At 46.3% G+C, this 19,795-nt stretch overlaps 1 protein-coding gene across 2 annotated transcripts in view; it reads right to left on the bottom strand.

Moving 5' to 3' along the window:
• Positions 1–4,148: 4,148 nt before the first annotated feature.
• Positions 4,149–19,795, bottom strand: part of CASP7 (caspase 7) — a 29,586-nt gene continuing 13,939 nt past the window's right edge. For both annotated transcript variants that reach the window (XM_077779568.1, XM_077779567.1), the window contains exons 3-7: positions 12,177–12,313; positions 11,387–11,515; positions 10,046–10,221; positions 9,245–9,374; positions 4,149–5,751 (exon numbers count right to left, since the gene is read on the bottom strand). In XM_077779568.1, the coding sequence (XP_077635694.1) occupies positions 5,528–5,751; positions 9,245–9,374; positions 10,046–10,221; positions 11,387–11,515; positions 12,177–12,313 (796 nt within the window). In that variant the 3' untranslated portion in view covers positions 4,149–5,527. The remainder of the gene's footprint in view (positions 5,752–9,244; positions 9,375–10,045; positions 10,222–11,386; positions 11,516–12,176; positions 12,314–19,795) is intronic.

Raw genomic sequence — 19,795 nt, forward strand, 5'->3', positions numbered from 1 at the left:
CTGACTTAAATGGGCACCTGTATTCTACTGGGCATCTGTAACCCTGAAGCTTAGCCTTGTGGCTATGACAGTCTTGCCTTCCTGTGATGCTTTAGCAACTCGCCAGCTTGAGCTCCTGCCTGTGCTCCTCTCTTCTGCATGGGTAGCCATTATCCTCAGAAAGAGCCTCCTCTGGATATTAGAATCCACTTGTACTTCCTCCCCCCACCCCTTTCCCTCTCTTCTTTCTGTGGCCTAAATAATTTATACGTTCAGGCTGGTTTAAAAAACACAACCAAACATTTATTCAGGAGTTTCTGTGTCCGGGCATCGTGCTAAGTGCTTTGTATTCATTATTTCATTTACTCCTTATAGGCTCTTGGAGGTTGGGACTATTTCTTAGGCACCTACATAGGACTGTTTCCATTTTAAGATGGAGAAACAAGGTTTATGGGGGTTGAGAGGTTCTTCGAGGTCATACAACTTGGAAGTGGCAAAGCGAGGGTTTGAACAGGGCTCTCAGGAGTCCAGAGCCTTTGTTCTTAACTAGGCTGCTAGGAAAACAAGCTGGTACTAAGAGGTTGTGGCTTTGCTAGTCAAGTCTTCTAGCTTGCTCTGCTTAGCTTTCTGAAGCTCCTTGGGATTTGGAAACCATTGGATGGACCTCTTCCATGTGTCACCTGGGTGGCCTGGGAGACTCAAGGTTGACAATACAGGGATCCATAAGAGGAATCTATATTTTTGAAAACCTTATATTTAACCCTGAGGAAAAGATGTGTCAAGGCTTTTGAAGAAAGACTTTAGCAGCCAAGTAAACAGTCAATCAACCCAGGGACAATGTTCTCTAAACACATTGGCTGAGGCTACAGGGCAAACAGTTTACACGGATTCTGGGTAGCTGGCCACAAATGCGATGTGTCAGAGAGGCACTTTTATTTCAAGCGTTCCATATCTTTTTTGGTCTAAGCTGCCCCTGTGCTTTAGCAGTCTGTAAATATTTGTGCAATTAATGTATTCTGGCAAATGTCTCAAGAGGAAAGCAGGCTTCATCGTGCTAGCAAAATTGCAATTAGCAACACAAAAGAAAAAGAATTTGTCTCTTTCATCTCCGCGCTTAAAAACTGTTGGCATTCAATACAGCTGGAAGCTTCAGAAAAGATAATTTGCAAAAGCTGATTTTCCTAAGCTTTCAAGAGTTAGTCCTTTACCCTGGTATGAAAAAAAAACCATTCACTTGAAAATTGTTTTTTCCCTTTCCTACTCAACATTAATTCATTATAATATTTATATTATAATAATGTAATCATAATGAAAGGTGTTGTAGAGGGAAGTTCTTTTAAACATGTTAGTAATGTTGTCAAAGTGAGTGTTTGCATTGTGGTGCCTGTGAAGTACTGAAGGACGGAAAACATAGGTGGCCTATCTTCTTTAGAAATGGTTGCCTAAGTGATTGGAGAGGAAGAAGAAGGAAATGTGGCTACTGCCACCAGCTGGAGAAGCAGGGCACTGGGACCCATCACTGCGAGCCATCTGCCTTCTGCTCCTTCTTGACATGTCATGGGCTTCCTCTAATAGTTGCCATGGCCTTGAAGCTCCTGTATAGCTTCTGAAGTTCCCGGGCAAGTGTTCTGTACTCCCGAGCACATGCGTGCCTTGGATTCTTTGCTATTCAATCTTGGGATAAGATGGTTAGCCAGGTGTTATGGACTGAATGTTTGTGTCTCCCTAAAATTCATATGTTGAAATCCTAGCCTTCAATATGGTGATATGTGAAGGTGGGTCCTGTGGGAGGTGATTAGATCGTGAGGGCAGGCTCCTCATGAATGGATTAGTGCCCTCATTAGAGACCACTGAAAGTTCCTTCTCCCTCCTGTCATGTGAGGCTACAGCAGAAAAGTGAAATCTATGATCCAGGAAGTGGACTCTCAACAGACATGGAATCTGCCAGCACCTTGATCTTAGACTTCCCAGCCAGCCTCCAGAACTGTGAGAAATGTGTATTTGTTGGTTAAGGCACCCACTCCATGGCGATGTCACAGCAGCCTGAGCTGATGAAGACACCGGGTCTATGAATAGCCAACACACTGCTGGCCCTTGGTGATCTTTTTCCAGCTGTTTCATTTAAGCTTTGCTGCCGCTTGTGCTGATCTGCAAGGGAGACTTTTGATATCAGTATAAAACCCCTATGTGAGAATATTCAGGAAGGTTTGTTAAATGAGCAGATTCCTGGTCTCCACCCCAGAGTACAGAATTACAATGGGGTTAGGATGGGGGTGTGGGAATCTGCTTCATACACACATTCCCCCAGGATTCTCAGGCATCCAGAGCTTGAGAATCTCTAAAGTAAAAAAGTCACACTAAAAAGTTCATTTCCCCTTCCATACTGCCTCCCTCACCCTTTCTGGGGTGGCGAAAATGAAAGAGGATTTGATATTTCCTCTGGGAACGCCTCTCAGAATCCTCAAGCGGCGGGGCACCCCCTTATTTGCATGCAGAGTAATGTGCGCACATCTCCTTTACAGACACTAGTTTACTGGAGGGATTTGTTAACCTCCTTTGGGGAAAGCATCATTTCCTGGTCATCTTTTTTAGCCCTATCCCTAACCCAACACCTAGCATTTAGTAGGACTTTAGTGTTTCGATCTGTGTATCTTTGGAGAACTCTTAAGGATCACATTCCTTCAGAAGTTAGTGATATCTAGGCTGCTGCTACTTGTCTCCCTGCCTCATGACACAGACAGATTGCTGCTTTAACCTGGTGACCACCTCCTGCTCACTTGGCCAGAGGTTTGCTGAAAAGGACGTAGAAGCAGGAGGTGCTCCTATGGAGTCAAAAGGCAATCTCCAGTTACCAGAGTAGCTGGGGGCAGGATTTCAGGGGACAGGCTGTAAGACTGAACAAAATAAAGAATTGGTCACTGAAATAAAGAATTTGTCACCTATGGTCTGTGCCCTTCCAGAAGACATCATCTTTCTCACAGAAAGGCCTTTCTTTCCTTCAGGCTTTAAACCATGTGAATACACCGAACTCCGGCACTTTGAGACCTATTTTGGGCAATTCATAAACACAGTAGGCTTGGATGGTTTATGGAAATTTGCTCAGAGAAAACCACTCACGGCAGAGCCTAAAGCTGACTGTGAATGTAATAACAGCTAACACTTAAAACAGGCTACAGGCATCTTGAGAAAAACTAGAGAAACCCAGAGTTGAGCCCATTGTGCCCACAAGGACGGCACACACCTGCACTGTCTTCCATGTGAGCCGAGACGGTACTGTGCCTCTTACTCCTGCAAGGGGCAGCTTGCGTTCTAAGTAAGAAGGAGAACAAGGAATGTGTATTCACCAGGTTTCAGTGCTTATCAGAATTTTGGTTCATAGAAGGATCAGAAAAGTTTAAGAATGGAGGTGTGGCTGAGCACACAACCAACTTGGAACAGCATTTCAGATCTTGATAAACAAGAGTGTCTGCCCAATGAAGTACTCAAGGATGAAGTCTCTTTCTTAACAGCTATTTATACCCCTCATCTAAGGGATGTGAAGGAATATTCATTATTTGTGAGCTTAATACCTACGATCGCTCAGAGAATTTTTTACAAAGTCCCAAATCCTGACATTTGGGATCTTTAAGGAAGCTTACAGGGCAAAAAACTAGAGTGCTATAGTTTTTACTTCCAATTACAATGCACTTAGGCACATTTATTTCTAGGAGAGGTTCCTTTAATAGGATAGTCTATTTTCCAAAGAACACACAGCTGGTGAATCCTGAGAATGGTAGGATGAATGCTTGTTGATTCTTGATTCATGACATACCCTTAAATTTTGTGCATTTGGTATACTTTAGATAGCAGGAAACCAGGGACAAATCTAATGAACTGGCCCTAAAGTTAATTTTCTTCATACAAAAAATATTTCTACTCCATCTGATCTTGTTGCCAAATCAATAAATGGTAGCTCATCGCAACCAGCTTTATAAGTTAAGTAACCCTTTACGTGAAGAATCTGCGGTTCCTAAGTGATGATTTACTTACTGTTCTATTGGTCTTCTAGCGTCAAAAGAAACATGAATTATATTATGTGTTGAGATCAAGTCAGTGAGGTCAATTCTTACCCTGTTTTCCCATTTTCCCACTGCCATAAAAAACTTTAGAAGCAAAGCAAACTGAGAAGGTTAGGAATTAAGCAATCACATTTTAATCAATAAATAGGAACATGTGTATGTTAACCAGTGATTAGGCAGAATAAAATAGTAACTTATCAAGAATTCAAAAAGTAATCTTGAACACAAGGTGCAAAAAATCTTTGCCATAAACATTGCCCACATACAGAATTAGAGGTAACAAAAAATTTACTCAGAATAAGGCTTGGAATAATCCAACAAGTTCCAGGTATAGTTAAAGCTAAAAAAAAAAAGATTATTTTGCACAGAGTGGGCAATACGTAGATTATCTGACAACTCAATGAATAAATTACTGAATGAGGAATCACTGAACATCAGGGAATAGGATGACTTATATTCACATTATGGGCCATTCTGATATCCATTTCTTGTTCCTGCCCCACCTCACTAGGCTTTGCTGTGCTCTGTATCCCAGGAAATCACATTTCTCAGGGCCCCTGTCAGCTGGCTTCCAGGTATGGCTGGGAGGGTAAGGTGCCAGGGGGAGACCAAGGCAGGAGAGATGAAGCTGGGGTATTTCTCCACATCTGACTCAGCTGGTACTGACCCATCTCAGGCAGGGGCTTTGTTTCTGCCATGGCTCCAAATCCCACTATCCCTTCGTGGTCCCAGCTTGCACCAGGCGGCCCCCACCATGACCAGGTGGCCAGTTCCTGTGGGCTTCTGGATTAAGGGAACCACACCTTTTCATAGCCCTAGGTGGTAACAGATTCCTTATATTTACCTTCTTTTTGATCATCTTTGTAAGCCAATCTCCTCTATTAAATCCCCTCTATTGAAACACCTAGAATGGTTTCTGTTTTCTGTCTGATATGTATTAGATTCATTAACTTTTCCCTCTCTCCCTTTAACTTATCTGGGAATTTTTGCATGAGAATCGGCCCTAAGCCAATGAAAAATCACTCAAATCACACTCAATACCCACTGTCTGCAACACAGGTGAACACACACAGCTTTTTCTCCAGCACTGAAATGCTCTATGCCAGGTGCAAACAGGACCCTGCTGTGTCACCACTGATCATGGTGGGCACAGCCGAGAGTCATCTGCAGAGGTCGTTTTTGTTGTATGTACTAAATGGAACAAGGAGAAAAATACAAACAGAAAATCAGTCTTAAGAAGAAATTACAAAGTCATCAAATGGATAACATTTTTTAAAAAAAAAAAAAAAAAAAAAAAAAGGCCTCAGGAAACAGAACATAAGACAGCACCAGAAAAGTTTCTTTCCTGTGGAATCAATAAATGTTCCTGAAATTAAAATCCTTTAGAATTTCTGGGTATTTCAAGAACATTAAAAAAAAAAAAAAAAAAAGACTCATGAATGAATGATCCGTCGCTTTCCAGCTAGAAGGCATCCCTGGAATGGTTATTTTCAGAAGTAGAGTTCCTTGGTGAGCATAGAGACCACACACGGGATCTGTTTCTTCTCGTGGAAGTGGGGGTCATCAGACTGGGACTCAAAGTGCCTGGCCACCCTGTTGTTCACCCTGGTGAGGATATGCAGGATCTCCAGGCTCTTGCCATGCTCGTTCAGGACGGAGCACAGGGCCTGCACGAACCAGGACCCACTGCCCGGGTTCCTCCATGAGTAATAGCCTTCAATAAGACATAAAGGAGATGATCAGATCAGCTGGCCTGGCCACACCACCAAGAATGAGCTCTTGGTGTACGGAACCTCTGCTTTTCTGAAATTATCTTGCTCTGCATGCAAGTCCCAGGTGAGAATTATGCTCATGTGCTCAGTGAGCAAAGGTCTTAGGTTTAGAAGGCTGCATGAAGATGCTCAACACAAGACCTGGTGTTCTTGCATGGACACATAGCAAATACCTAAGTGCTCAAAGGAAATGCCAGCGAAGCACTCTTAACTCTGCAACCCCTCACTGTCCTCTGGGGGCAGAGCTACTTTCTAATCCAAGCCTCACAAGAGAGAAACTTGCAAGAGATCTCTGAGAATTTTGAGATGTGTTCCTGCTGCTGGGGGGGAGGGAGGAGGGACACAGAACTGAAGCCGAGCTCCTTATGGAGAAATCTGGAAGTAAGAGGTGGCTGCCTGACCAACTGCCTTACAGTGAAGCCCAGAGAGCCTGCTGCTCCGGGAAGGCCACCATCACAAGGGCAAGGGGTGTGCTTCTCATGGACCAAACATGGTCTGTGGCAGAGAGAGCTGGCTCTCAGTCGTCCCTGGGTCCTGTCCAATGGGATTTCTTGGAGGGACAAGAAGATCTCAGCAGGAAGAGGCTGGACAAGTGCCCTGAAGGATGCCCAGAAGAGGAGGAAAGAATCACGATGCAGAGCCAGGAACGAAGATGCAAAGCCAAAGCCAAGGAGATGCAGGGTCCAGGAAACCCAGCGGTTCAGGAAAGTGCCCAAGGAGAAAGTACCCAGCCTTTATCATCTCCCCGGTTCGGAGCACAAGCAGCCAGGTGACCACGGGACCCGGAGCTTACCTTAACTCACTTCCCTCCCTCCTTCCCATCTTTGACTCTGGGAGAATCTAAAAAGAATCTAAAAAGGATCTGGCAAATGGGTGAGGAGGTGAGTAAGGGGAAGGATCAAGGCACCTTAGACCTAGAGCCGGGCTGATCTGGGATAAAAAGAAATTTACAGCCAAATTGGGCTCAGGGTTTTAGTTGTTATTTCAGTCTGGACATTCTGGTTACAGGGCTGTGACTGACTTGAAAAGTGACAATACTGTCTAAATATCTTAGCACGAGCTGTAAAGCCATGGACCTGCTGATGTTTCCATACAGGGACAAGGGAATCTTCCCCTCACTAGCCCCCATTCCCTCCAGTTTAAAAGGAGAGCATGAAACAAAATAAAGTTGTAGTTGGGTTCCATGAAGAGCTGTGATTTGTGCCCGTAGTCCTAAACGGTCACAGCAATTTGATGAGAATTGGGTCACTGCTCATTATAACAATCACTTATTGAATAAATGCACAATAAGCAGGGATAACCTTTCTGTGTGACGTGACTGAGGCATCAGAATTCTTCCCACAGCCCACTGGTAACCCCAGTGTGATGATTTAAGCCCAATGATGTTAGCAGTACCAGAATGCAATTCGCTTGCATTGGGGCTCATGTAACGCATCTCATTCAATACAATGAACTGGTGAGGCTGGTCGAGTGCAGCCACCTCCATTTCAGTACTGCCCCTGCACTCATGTCCTCTAACCCCTGACCTGCTTGGTCTTCCAGGGAGCCAGCCTCATCTTGTGATTCTCCTACCTAAAATAGCTCCATTGTACTTCATTATCAGGGTGAAGTTCAGGCTGCTTCAGACAGCACACAGGGCTCCCCACAATGGGAACCCCCATTCACCTGTCCAGGTTTGATCTATGCTGTGCCTCGTCACATCCTGTGCTATGGACTGTGTCCCCCAAAACTCAAATGTTGAGCCTCCAGCCCCTAATGGGACTATGTGTGGAGACAGGGGCTTTCTGAAGGTAATTAATGTTAAATGAGGTTGTGAGAGTGGAGCTCTGATTCCAAAGAATTAGTGTCCTTAACAGAAGGACTCCACCATCTCCCTGCCACGTGGGTGGGGACGGAGCTAGAAGCAGGTCATCTACCAGCCAAGAAGCAGACCCTCACTAGAAACCAAAATGGCTGGCACCTTGGTCTTGGATTTCTTAGCCTCCAGAATGGTGAGAAATATATTTCTGCCCTTGAGCCTGTGGCATTTTGTTACAGCAGCCCAAGCGGGCTAACCCACCTTGCGGTCCAGCATTTTGAGTTTTGCCAGAGCACTGGGCCCCTGACCCCTCGGCACTTGGTCCGGGAAGCCATCTTTCCCTTCCCCTGTCGTTTGAGCCTTCGTGACTCATTGGCATTTTATGAACGCCTCTCTCGCCTGCCTCCCTCGAGTTCACCCTTCTTCCCCTTCTTCTGCCAGACCTTGCTCGGAACACTGAGCTCTGCCTTGGGTTTGTCACCCAGACAGATGCCCCCATGACACTGCCTCCCTCTCAAGTGCAGGAAGACCAATTTTTTTTTTTTTCACGTGATCCTTAAAGCCTGTAAACTTGTCATTCTCAGGAAACTTCATCTGTAGATCCTGCCAGAGCTAGTTTTCCAAACACACCTATTTACTGTAACCAGCCAATACCTCTGTAGCAAGCATGTGACAGAACTACTGCCTCACAGGGCATTTCTAAGTGATGGGTTTTAGCTAAAATAGAGGCAAGAATTCCACTCAACTGAGGCCAACAGGGAGCTTGGGGGATGGGTGGGCTTGCTCACTCCTGGTATTTTCTGGTGCCTGTTTCTGGGTCGCTGTGTAAAGGAATCCTGGTCCGAGCTACAGCTCTGGTTTTATACCAAAATCTCTATGGGATCTTGAGCATATCACTTAAGCTCACCCCAGCTCAACTTTTTTTAGTCTGTAAAATTAAGATAGTAACACCTTTCCTAACTACCTACTCCCTTATTAGAAGAATGATAAGAGATAAGAGACATGAAAAACCCTCTGTGAGATGTAAAGTGCTATAGAAATGTTTGTTCTTACTATGACCAATAACAGGAGTGATACTCAATGGAAGGGTTGAGCTTAGTTGGAGAGAAACGTGATCACATCCCCGTGGCAGGCCCCCAGAGAGGTCCACGCCCTAGCCCTGGAACCCGTGGACAGGTGACCGGACTTGGCAGAAGGGACTCGGCACATGTGATCACAGTGACGGAAGTAAGAGGGCGGGAGTACCCTGGGCTGCTTGGGTGGGCCCCCCCAATCCCAGGAGTCCCACACCTTCCCCAGCTGTGATCAGAGAGAGGGACACGCTCACAGGAGCATCACAGAGACGTGAGGTTGCCGGCTCTGAAGCTGGAGGAAGAGGAGCACAAGCCAGGGAATCCAAACACGCTGGGAAAAGCAAGGACATGGGTCCTCCCCCTTGGGCCTCCAGAAGGGACGTAGCTCTGCCGGCCCATTTAGGAATTCTGACCTCCAGAGCAGGAAGAGAATCCACCTGTCTGTCTGAAGGTACTACATTTTGGGGAATTTAGCACTGCAGCAATAGGAAGGGAATACAGCCCCAAGCCTGCGTGTTGATGGTGGAATGTCACGGTCCAGTTAATAGGCAACGGACTTGATACCTGGGACTGTGGAATAGGCGAAGAGAAAGTCGGCTTCAACAGGGATCTTGTATCGGGGACTGGCATCTGTGTCATTGATGGGCCCCGAGTCAGCCTGGACCCCGTCATCGAGCTCTGTCCCCCGGCAAGCCTAAGGAGCAAAGCAGAGATCACTCCATGGAGTCAGGCAGAGGAGGGCATGTGCTTTCACTGCAGCGTCCCAGTGCCGAGGACGCGCGTGTCAGGGACAGCAAGCGTTTGATCACTACATAAACGAACAAAGGTTGTGTCAAATTAGTGAGCAAGAGCAAATGAAAATAGTGCAGCGTCTTTTTTTCTTTTTAATTTTTTTTTAATGTTTTATTTATTTCTAGGAGAGAGAGAGACAGACAGTGTGAGCAGGGGTGGGTCAGAGAGAGAGGGAGTCACAGACTCTGAAACAGGTTCCAGGCTCTGAGCTGGCAGTCAGCACAGAGCCCGACACAGGGCTCGAACCCACAAACCGTGAGATCATGACCTAAGCGAAAGTCGGACGCTTAACTGACTAAGCCACCCAGGCGCCCCAAAAAATAGTGTAGCGTCTTAAAGAAGCCCTGACAGGGGTGCCCGGGGGGCTCAGTCGGTGAAGTGTCCAACTTTGGCTCAGGTCATGATCTCACAGTTCTTGAGTTCAAGCCTCGAGTCAGNTTAGAGGCAGAGAAACAAAACACCAAACTGCAAACCCCAACTGAAACAGCACGCACGTTCGTAGAAGTGATCTGACCCAAGTCACCCTGTAATCTTTCCCGTTTTCGATGGCATTGGCTCTGAAAGGGGGCTTACCTGAATGAAGAAGAGTTTGGGTTTCTCTAGAAGGGTTTTGCATCTATCTCCCCTAAAGTGGGCCGTCAAGTCCTTGATGGCCGTCACACCGTCTGTTCCATAAATTAAATTTTCTTCTCCGTGGCTCAGTAAGATGCAGGCGAAGCAAGCTGAATTTCCGTGGTCCTCTTCAGACGCTGCGAGCAAGCCAGGTGAAGGTTGAAAGGTTAAGACATAAGTCCTGCGGGGCCTCCAAAGGGTCCTCCCTCCCAGCCTGGCAGCGGCACTGACTGTCAGTCAGACAGGTGTTCACGGGGAGGAGGAAGACCAGTGGAGAGAATTGAGAGACGCGGAGAACTCTAGAATATTCTCCCTCAGTCTGAAACCATGAGGGGGCTGCCTCCTGAGGACCTGTGCCCCAAATGTGGGAGGGGCTCAGGGGGCCGCTGGGAGGCAGCATACTGGGGTGCTGAGGGCACGGTCCTGCTGCCCGTTAGGTCTGTGATACCAGGCAAGTTACTTAACCATTTGTGCCTTGGTTTCCTTATCTGTAAAATCTGTTTAAAAAAGAAGGTACTTCGGGGCGCGCTTGGGTGGCTCAGTTGGTTGAGTGTCTGACTTGATCTCGGCTCAGGTTGTGGTCTCACAGCTTGTGAGATTGAGCCCTGTGTAGTTCTGGGCTGACAGTGCAGAGCCTGCTTGGGATTCTCTCTCTCACTCTCTCTCTCTCTCATAATAAGTAAATAAGCTTTAAAAAAATAATGTACATCTGACATATTTGGAGATTAGAGAAAAATTTACATTTCAACTCCCTTCTGGACAGAATGCTATAGACTTGTTCCTTCCCCACGAATTAACTCTTTGAAATTGACACTGTTCTTGAATTAAAAAAGTTTTAAAAAGTTTTTACATGTTTTTTATTTATTTCTGAGAGAGAGAGAGAGACAGCGTGAGCAGGGGAGGGTCAGAGAGAGAGGGAGAAACAGAATCTGAAGCAGGCTCCAGGCTCTGAGCTAGCTGTCAGCACAGAGCCCGATGCAGGGCTCAAACCCACGAACCGTGAAATCATGACCTGAGCTGAAGTTGAACGCTTAACCGACTGAGCCACCCAGGTGCCCCGAAAAAAGTTTTTTTTTAATGTTTATTTATTTCAGGAAACTTAGATTTCTCCCTAAAAGATGAAATCAGCTCATATCCCCTGCCTAGCCCGCAGGCAGGGACTGAGTCATCTGGATGAAGGAAAGTCTCCCCAGGCTGAAATCCCTCTGTCCTGCAAAGGCACCCCCCGCGCCCCCCAGCCCACTGGCGTGCTGCCCCTCCCGGGAACAGGAAGAAGATGGAGGCAGGGGGTAGGCCACGCACCTTGTTTCAGCAGATCTTGCATTTTGGCACAAGAGCAGTCATTGTAGATGACCACGTCAAAACCCAGGTTTCTGAAGCACTTGAAAAGAGCCTCGGCATCTTTGTCTGTTCCTTTTCGGACGTCCATGCCTGCGGGAGCGAAGCCCACGGTGAGCGATCCTGGGCTGCTGGACCGCCCGCCAGCATCACCCTGTCAGGCGCTAAGTGTGGCTTTGCTGGCTCCTGTGTAAATGCTCCCAAGGTCACAATTCAAATGAGCAACTTGGGGCTCCTGGGCGGCTCAGTCAGTTGGGTGTCCGATTCCAGCTCAGGTCATGATCTCGCAGTTCACGAGTTTGAGCCCCATGTCGTGCTGACAGCTCAGAGCCTAGAGACTGTTTCAGATTCTGTATCTCCCTCTCTCTCTCTGTCCCTCCCCCACTTGCACCCTTTCTCTCTCAGAAATAAAATGAGCAACTGATATATGAAGCGAACTGAAAGAGGGTCACTTAGCTTGCCTACAGAGGGTGAGCCTCATCATGGCATCTCCCCACTCCAACTGGGACCACAGGCGCGTCTTGATTCTTAGCCCTTCGGTCCAAGTCCTGCATCTGATAACGCACCTGGCGGGACCTTCGACTCTAATGCCTCTGGTGTCCTGGCATCCCTCCCTCCCGGACACGTAAATAGCACTGGGTGGGGGGCTGTCTGCCGCAGCAGTTGGGCACAGCCTTGCTCCAGTCAAAGTCTGATACAAGCTGAAGACAACGGAAGGGAACAGGGAAGGTTAGCCCACGCCCACAACACTTACCTGTCTTTTTGTCGAAGTTCTTGTTGTTTATTATGATGCATTTGCCCAACTTGTCAAAATTCATGTTATATTGATACTTAGGCACTTGGTCCTGGGTGGTCGTGATAGCTTTCCCCGAGTCATTTTTCTTCTTCTTACTGGGGAAATATAAAGCCAGTCAGGGGTTGTAGAAGACATTTGGATGGAAACGGCCTCTTGGTTCCACTACTGGCAGAGAAGGGGTACCCAAGTGAGCGCCACTATCTGTGAAGAAAAGGCCCGAGGTGGGCAGATGGCTTGGCTTAGCTGCCATATTTAAAATGAACAGGACCTCCTGCCTTGTTTCATCACGTGCCAGAAAGATGCAAATTATAGTCACAATGTGGACACTAGGACAGGCTCACCAGTTTGGCTACAAAGTGTTGGTGACCACATTTCACACCTGGAATGGTCATACGTTGCTGTGGGAACCTACTTTGGACTTTCATAGTGGAAAACTGGTAGAATCTACGAAAAATTAACTTAAAATACATCCTATGACGGGGCAATCCCACTCCTGGGGATCCTCCCCAAAGTAAAGTAAATATGTTTGCAAAAAGGACAGATCTACACATGCACACAGCAGCACTGTTTGGCAACAGCCCCAAGCAGGAAATTATCCAAATGTCTGTTTATAGTGCAGCGAATAGACTGCTGAATATCCATATAATGAAATCCTACGGAACAACGAGAGTGAACCAACCAATACACAAAGCCACATAAGCAAATCTCACAAATATAATATTGAATGAAAGAACCCACATATAGAACATTAATACCTGATAGTAGAAGTAGTTAAGTGGAAAGGAGGGGGAAAAAGGAGCAGCAACTTATAAAAGAAAGCTGGGGCGCCTGTGTGGCTCAGTCGGTTAAGCGTTGACTCTTGATTTTGGCTCCAGCTCACAGTTCGTGACTTTGAGCCCCACGTTGGGCTCTGCACCGTCGGTATGGAGCCTGCTTGGGATTCTCTCTCTTTCTCTTTCTGTCTCTTTCTCTCTCTCTCTCTCTCTGCCCCTCTCCTGCTCCTGCTCTCTCTCTCTCAAAAATAAATAAACTTTAAAAAAGAAAAAAGAAAGTGGTCCTCTTCCAGTCTCTAGGCACGGACCATCCAGCTTTCCAAATGTCTGGCACATGGGCACTGAGGCTGAACACGAAGCATCATTGAGATAAAATGGAAAAGAAAGTCAAATGTGAGTGGAAAGCAGTTGTGTTAGTCAGTCACAGGAATGTAGGCTCCACAAGAGGTCTTTTTTTATCTGTTCTGAAAAATGACTGTGTCCCCAGTCCCTAGAGCAATGCCTGATGTAAGTTCCGCAATAACTGATTTTTTTACAAACTACAGCCCTTATGACTATAGATGCAAAAACTCTCAAGAAAACAAATTGGCAAGCCAAATCTGGCATTCTGTGTGTAGGATTATTGACCATCCCTCAGTGCGATCGATCCCAGGAATTCAAGGTTAGTTTAACATCCAAAAATCGATGAATGTAATCCATCATATTAATAAAGGACAAAAACCATATAAGCAACTCCACTGATGCAGAAAAAGCAATTGACAAAATACAGCACCTTGTTATGATGAAAATGCTAAATAAGCTAGAATTGCAAGAGCACTAATTCAACCTGAAAAGGGCATGTATGAAAAACTCATAGCTAATATCATATTTAATGATGAGAGACTGAAAGCTTTCCCCCTAAGGTCAAAAACAAGTCAAATACGTCCACTCTGACCACTTCTGTTAAATACTGTAAGAGAGGTTCTAGTCAGGGGAATTTTAACCCAGTTAGGTTAAAAAAAAAAAGTCTTCTGTGAATGAGTGAATCAAGTCCTCACTTTATAGATAAGGAAACAGGTCCACAGGGAGGCAGGGGTTGTTCAAGGTCAGCCAGGCAGTGATGAGCACAGTGAGACCACCCCATCGGCCTCAGGGGATGGTCAGAATCTCCATCAGAGATGGTGTTTCAGAGCCCCACGCCCTCACCTATCTGTTAGAAGATTCACTCACCACTGTCCCAAAATTCTCATCAAAAACGTGGGAAGGAGTAAAGTGAAAATAAAAACTCAGCTTGGTACCTGACAAATGTGGGCCCAAGGGTACTTCACTCTCAGTCTTCACTGAATCTCACCTGCTGTAGTTTCTCAGTCTCTGGAAGGAGAGGACCTTTGCCGTGGCCCCTCCTACCTGGGTCCAGAGATTACAGAGTAGCTCTCTATGTCGAATCTCCAGACAGCTTACTGCTGTTTCTCAACTGCTACACTACGTTACCCTCCACCTTTAATAAGGCCAACTTTCTTCTGTGAGATTATCTGATTTTTCGGAGAAAAATATCCCTCCCTAGATTCTTCCTCCCTACATTTTCTGTCTGGTCTAGAGGGGAGATGTCAATTTTTCTCCACGTTTCTTTCCCTAGGGAGGCACCACAAGTAAGTGCTGGACTGGGACTCAGAATCTGCCCAGGGGGCCGTTCCTGGAACACCGACCTCCTTTCCTGGAAAACAGCCTTCTGTGACTGTCACGGAATGAGATGGCTGATTTGGTGGGCAGCAAATACTCCTGCGGTCGTCTCCCCATCCCAGGCCTCCATAAAAGCTCAGAGGAGACGAAGTTCAGCAAAGTGAGCTTCTGTAGTGTTCAAGGGCATGCCATGTGGGGGCTGTGGGTGGGTAGGATTTACTTCTGAATTCCTTGTCAATGACCCACACTGACTGTGTCCTCTGTGCATGAGGGAAACTATCTGCACACAATCCTTCATATGCACACAAAATCTTTGGTCTTCAATTGATGCTTCTCAAGTTGGTGGAGGTGGCTTAATTATAGACACTTTAGGGGTACTGACACCAACTGACATTGGTCAGGGCTTACTATGGGCCAGGACCTTGATAAATTCTCCCTGCATTTTCTCATTGCCTCCTGACAGGTCTTTAGCTAATTTAAGGCCACTCAAAGACCCGAAATAAGACCAGCATGAAGTCTAGCAGGGTGGAGGGTCATTAAGAGATAAAACTCTACTTCTGTCTTCTGCAACACAACTTAGTCTAAAACAAACTGTGCAAGAGCATCCAAGTAATAAACGTGCTGTGATTTTTTTTAAAAGCTGTCATTAGCCCATCTGCAATGATGAGCAAAACAAAAGAAGCCAGTGAGCATCTTTCATAAGAAAAACAGGCTTGGCTATAGGTTACATGCAAAAAAAGGACTCCACTTCTATCAGAATAGAATGTGAAAAATAATTTTTTTTTAAAAAAAGGAACACAGGGGCACCTGGGTGGCTTAGTCGGTTAAGCGTCCGACTTTCACTTAGGTCATGATCTCGCAGTTCGTGGGTTCGAGCCCCGTGTCGGGCTCTGTGCTGACTGCCGGCTCAGAGCCTGGAGCCTGTTTCGTCTGTGACTCCCTCTCTCTCTGACCCTCCCCTGCTTACGCTGTCTTTCTGTCTCTCTCTCTCTCTCCTAGAAATAAATAAAACATTAAAAAAATTAAAAAAAAAAAGGAACACAAAAGGGGAATAATGATAGACACACTTTTAAGAAATTTCCAAGGTTATGAAAAGTACCTTAAAACTGACCATGAAATGGGATTCTTATGCTTAGCAAATATTTCAAAAGGGAGGGAATTCCCTCACCTGACCAGCCCCTAACTTGAACTCTCATTTTTCAAAATGAAATGAATAGCTGCTTCCTCTTTCTGGATTTGAGTCCGTCAATATTTATTTTTCCTTCTGACCTAAACTAGCTTTTTGTTAAACCCAGGTCTTTGCAGATCCCAGACGTGTATCAGAGGGCAATGAATTCTACTCCAGTGACTTCATCTGGAGGCACCGGCCGGGGGGAAACTCCATCATAGCTTAACTTCCAGGGAATCAACCCCTGTGCCCAGGTTAAAGCAAGTAACCAGACAAACAACAGGAAGAAATAATTGTCAAGATGGAGAAAGCACCAGGAAAAAAGAATGTGGACTGAAGCCCATGGCATAATAGATACATTCTGCTAGAATCGGAGTCCGCCACCGACTAGCTGTGAGGCTTCCCAGCACCCTGTCCTGGGGCTGAGCGCTCTTTCTGTCCCATTCTCCCTTCAAGTCTCCAGTGAGAGCAGTGCCTTTATTCCGTTTTGCCAATTCTGCCTACAAGGCTGCTGCAGAGATATTAAATATAGCCTCACATTTAGGAAGAGAAATGACTGGGGCGCCTGGGTGGCTTAGTCGGTTGAGCATCCGACTTTCGCTTAGGTCATGATCTCGCGGTTCGTGGGTTCGGGCCCCGCGTCAGGCTCTGTGCTGACTGCCAGCTCAGAGCCTGGAGCCTGTTTCAGTCTGTGACTCCCTCTCTCTCTGACCCTCCCCTGCTCACGCTGTCTCTCTCCCCTAGAAATAAATTAAAAATAAAAAAATAAAAAAAAGGAAGAGAAATGACTTCTGTGAGGCAACTCTTTTAGGGTAGCCCCTACTTGTTGCTTCTGTACACACAGGACAGTTGTTTCATTGCAGTGCTTCTCCTGAGCATGACACCTGGGGCTCCTTGGAGACTGGCAAGTTTTCTTCCCGTTTCCCCCTGCGGCTCTTATTTCCAACCGTGAGCCTTCGTAGCGTGCCTCAGTTAAAAGACCTGGCGGGCAGACATAAGCCTGTCGGGGCGGCCACTCCCATAATGACCCGCAGACAGGTACACAGATGCAGTTCAGTCTCTACTTCCTGGATGAACCACGGAGGGGAGGGTGTTTGATCAAAATAACACGGTACCGCAGAAAAGAATGAGGAAGTTCTGAGGGACAGAACAATGGGAACAGTATACCACCCTTTGGGGGAAAAGGAGGGGAAAATTTATCCTTATGTTTGCTTGCATCTGCAGAAAGACCCCTCCTGAAGGGTGACAAAACGGATCAAGGCATTCGTTCCAGGGCTGGGCTGCTTCGCTCTGAAACCCGGCTCTACCACAGAGCTGAGTGACCACGGGCGAGTTACTTAACCCCTCTATGCCTCCTCGTTTGTAAAAAGAACAAAATTACAACATCCGCCTCACAGCTTATAAACAGGCTGATATTGAAAAAGCACTTAGAACAGCGCATGGCCTGCAGTAGATAGTACGGGAATGTTCTTATTACTAATGGTAGTTGTCGCATATCGCGAAGAGTGGTTACCTGTGTATTAGGGGGCCCGGGGCAAGGGCAGCGTGAAGGGGGAAGAGTTTGTGTATCTTTTTTAGTCCATGTGACTAAATTAACTACTCCAAAGGTCAAAATAAAAATGATTTAGTGGTTAAAAATCACCTGCTGGAAACGGATTTCATTATTTGGCCTATTTTGAAGATTACTGGATTCATATTTTTTTTTTTTTGTGCTACTCATTAAAAGGGCTGATGAGAGACCCCGCGTTTCTGTTTTCCACTGTGATTTTACATGTGATTTTATTCCCTAGCCTTTTGAGTGAGCTTCTTTCTCTTGCACGTGTCAATAACGGTGCCGGTAATAACACAGTTCTAAGAAGGAATGTTCTGGAACACTCCCGGTCTTGACGACACAGGCGCTGGCCCCATCTCATAGGAAAAGGTGACGTGAGCTTGTCTGAGAACCCAAAGCCAGAAAGGGCCAGAGTCCAGAGTCACTCACAGGTCCCACACGAAGTTCCCTATTCCAACATTTCTTGCGTCTATTAAAATCCAGATTCCTGGGGCCTCGTGCTAGACTTAGAGGATCAGAGCCGGGCCAGGGGGATTTTCTTGGAGCCGCTCACCTCTGGCGCGTGAGGGTCTCAGTACCAGCCTGTCCGCCTACAGCCTGGGCTCCCTTGACTAAACTCTCACTGCGGTCACCCGGGCAGGGCAGAGGGCCGGCTCACCCTCCGCTCTCAAACACCATTCTCCATGTGGGCACAGCCTTGCAGGACCCTTGGCTCTTGCCAGAAGCTCGGACAAGATATACTTCGGGAAGCACAGCCCGGGGAAGGTGCCCCTCAGCAGCAGCGAGACTGTGTTTAGGGTCACGTGTGTGATCTACAGCTTTCCATGAAACCTGTGAGGTCTCCTAGGGGCGACAGGCAGACAAAATGTTACTCTGATTATCACTTGAACAACACGACCGAGATGCTTCCAGGAAATGCCACTGTGTGCGCAAGGCCACCCTTGCCCTTCCTTGTTTGCACAGTGTCGCAGTAATTCAGAGTCAGGGGAGGGAAGCTTTGCTATCCCAGTGCCGAGAGCTCATGAAGAGTTACTGTCTGTTTGGAAATCAATTGCCAGAGCCAAGCAGATCATCAGATAAACAACTGCTATTGGACAGAAGCAGGGCCCTCAAGGGCTCCAAAGAGACTGCGCTAATTAATTAGCTGCGGCAGAGAGATGGTAACAGTGCACAGCTCAGCGGGCCGGGTTCTCCCAGGGGTGAGGAACGAGAAGGCTGCTAGGAAAGCTTTCGAAGATCCAGATTAGAAACTTCTTTTTCTTTCCTTTTCTTTTTTTTTTTTTTTAACGTATATCGGATTAGAAACTTCTTCAGCTGGCGGTATATCGGATTAGAAACTTCTTCAGCTGGCGATCCTCCCCTAGAGATAAGATCTTCTGAAAGCGGCTGTTGTTGTTTTCTTAAGCTCCCATGACTTTTCTGCAGAAGATCCTAGAGCTCGTGTGAATTGCTGGCCACAGACCCCAGGAGCAGATCAAAGGAAAACCAATCTTTCTCTGGAATCTGATAAGCTGTGCAAACGGTGTTGGAGAAACCACTTCAGACATCCCCTAGGATGTCACCAGGAACAAGTGTCACTAATATTTGCACAGTAAATAAAAAGTGGCCATCGTATTGTTTCTAAGTCAGATGCTATTACTTCCCATTCTGCTGTCTTCCCCTCCCCCCCTGCCTTTTGCTAATTCTCTGCGGATAAACCTAGCGTTTATCTTGACCTTTTTCACTTTCTGAAGACTTTGGCCAAGATGACGATGCTGAGAAGAAACACAGGATTCTTGCTGTTAAGTGCAAGGCTCAAGATAAACCAGAAGAGTGAATTAAAGTTCTAAATCCTCTTAAAGGCGCCTGTGTTTCACAATTGGCTACAGATTAAAAAAATGAATAAATCTGGCCATGAAATCACTGTTCTTAGGGCCAAACAAGATTGCAGTAACCATGATAACCTGGCAGAACTTGACTTAGCAAGTGTTTGAAAGTGTGCACTAAAATGCACTGAATACCAACGCTTCCTAACCATTTTTTCTTTTTCTTTTTTGGTATTGCGTTTCCTCACCAGTATGAGCAAGTACCATTATCGTCTCTTCCCAGACATATTCAGATAAGCTCAAATCTCTGCTAAGAACACAGACCACACGCCAGCATTGATTATTGGGAAGAAACTAGATTATCCTAACTTCTTCGGTCAGGGACCCAGTTTTTGGAACCTCAAACAGTGCGAGGCCAACTCAGTCACTTTGACAACGTCAAGAGGCAAAAAATCACAGCCAAGCTCTGATGGCTATTTATATTAAAAAGACGTCCTTGAAGAGCCTATAGCAACCTGTACCAGAAACCATTATAGGTTAAAAATACTCTACCTACTTTATGAAGAAGTAAAAACCCTCAGAAAGGGCACAGTGAGTTTTTATACTCCACTCTGGGCCTG

This window comes from Crocuta crocuta, unplaced genomic scaffold, assembly GCF_008692635.1.
Source record: "Crocuta crocuta isolate KB4526 unplaced genomic scaffold, BGI_CrCroc_1.0 scaffold138, whole genome shotgun sequence".
Lineage (NCBI taxonomy): Eukaryota > Metazoa > Chordata > Mammalia > Carnivora > Hyaenidae > Crocuta > Crocuta crocuta.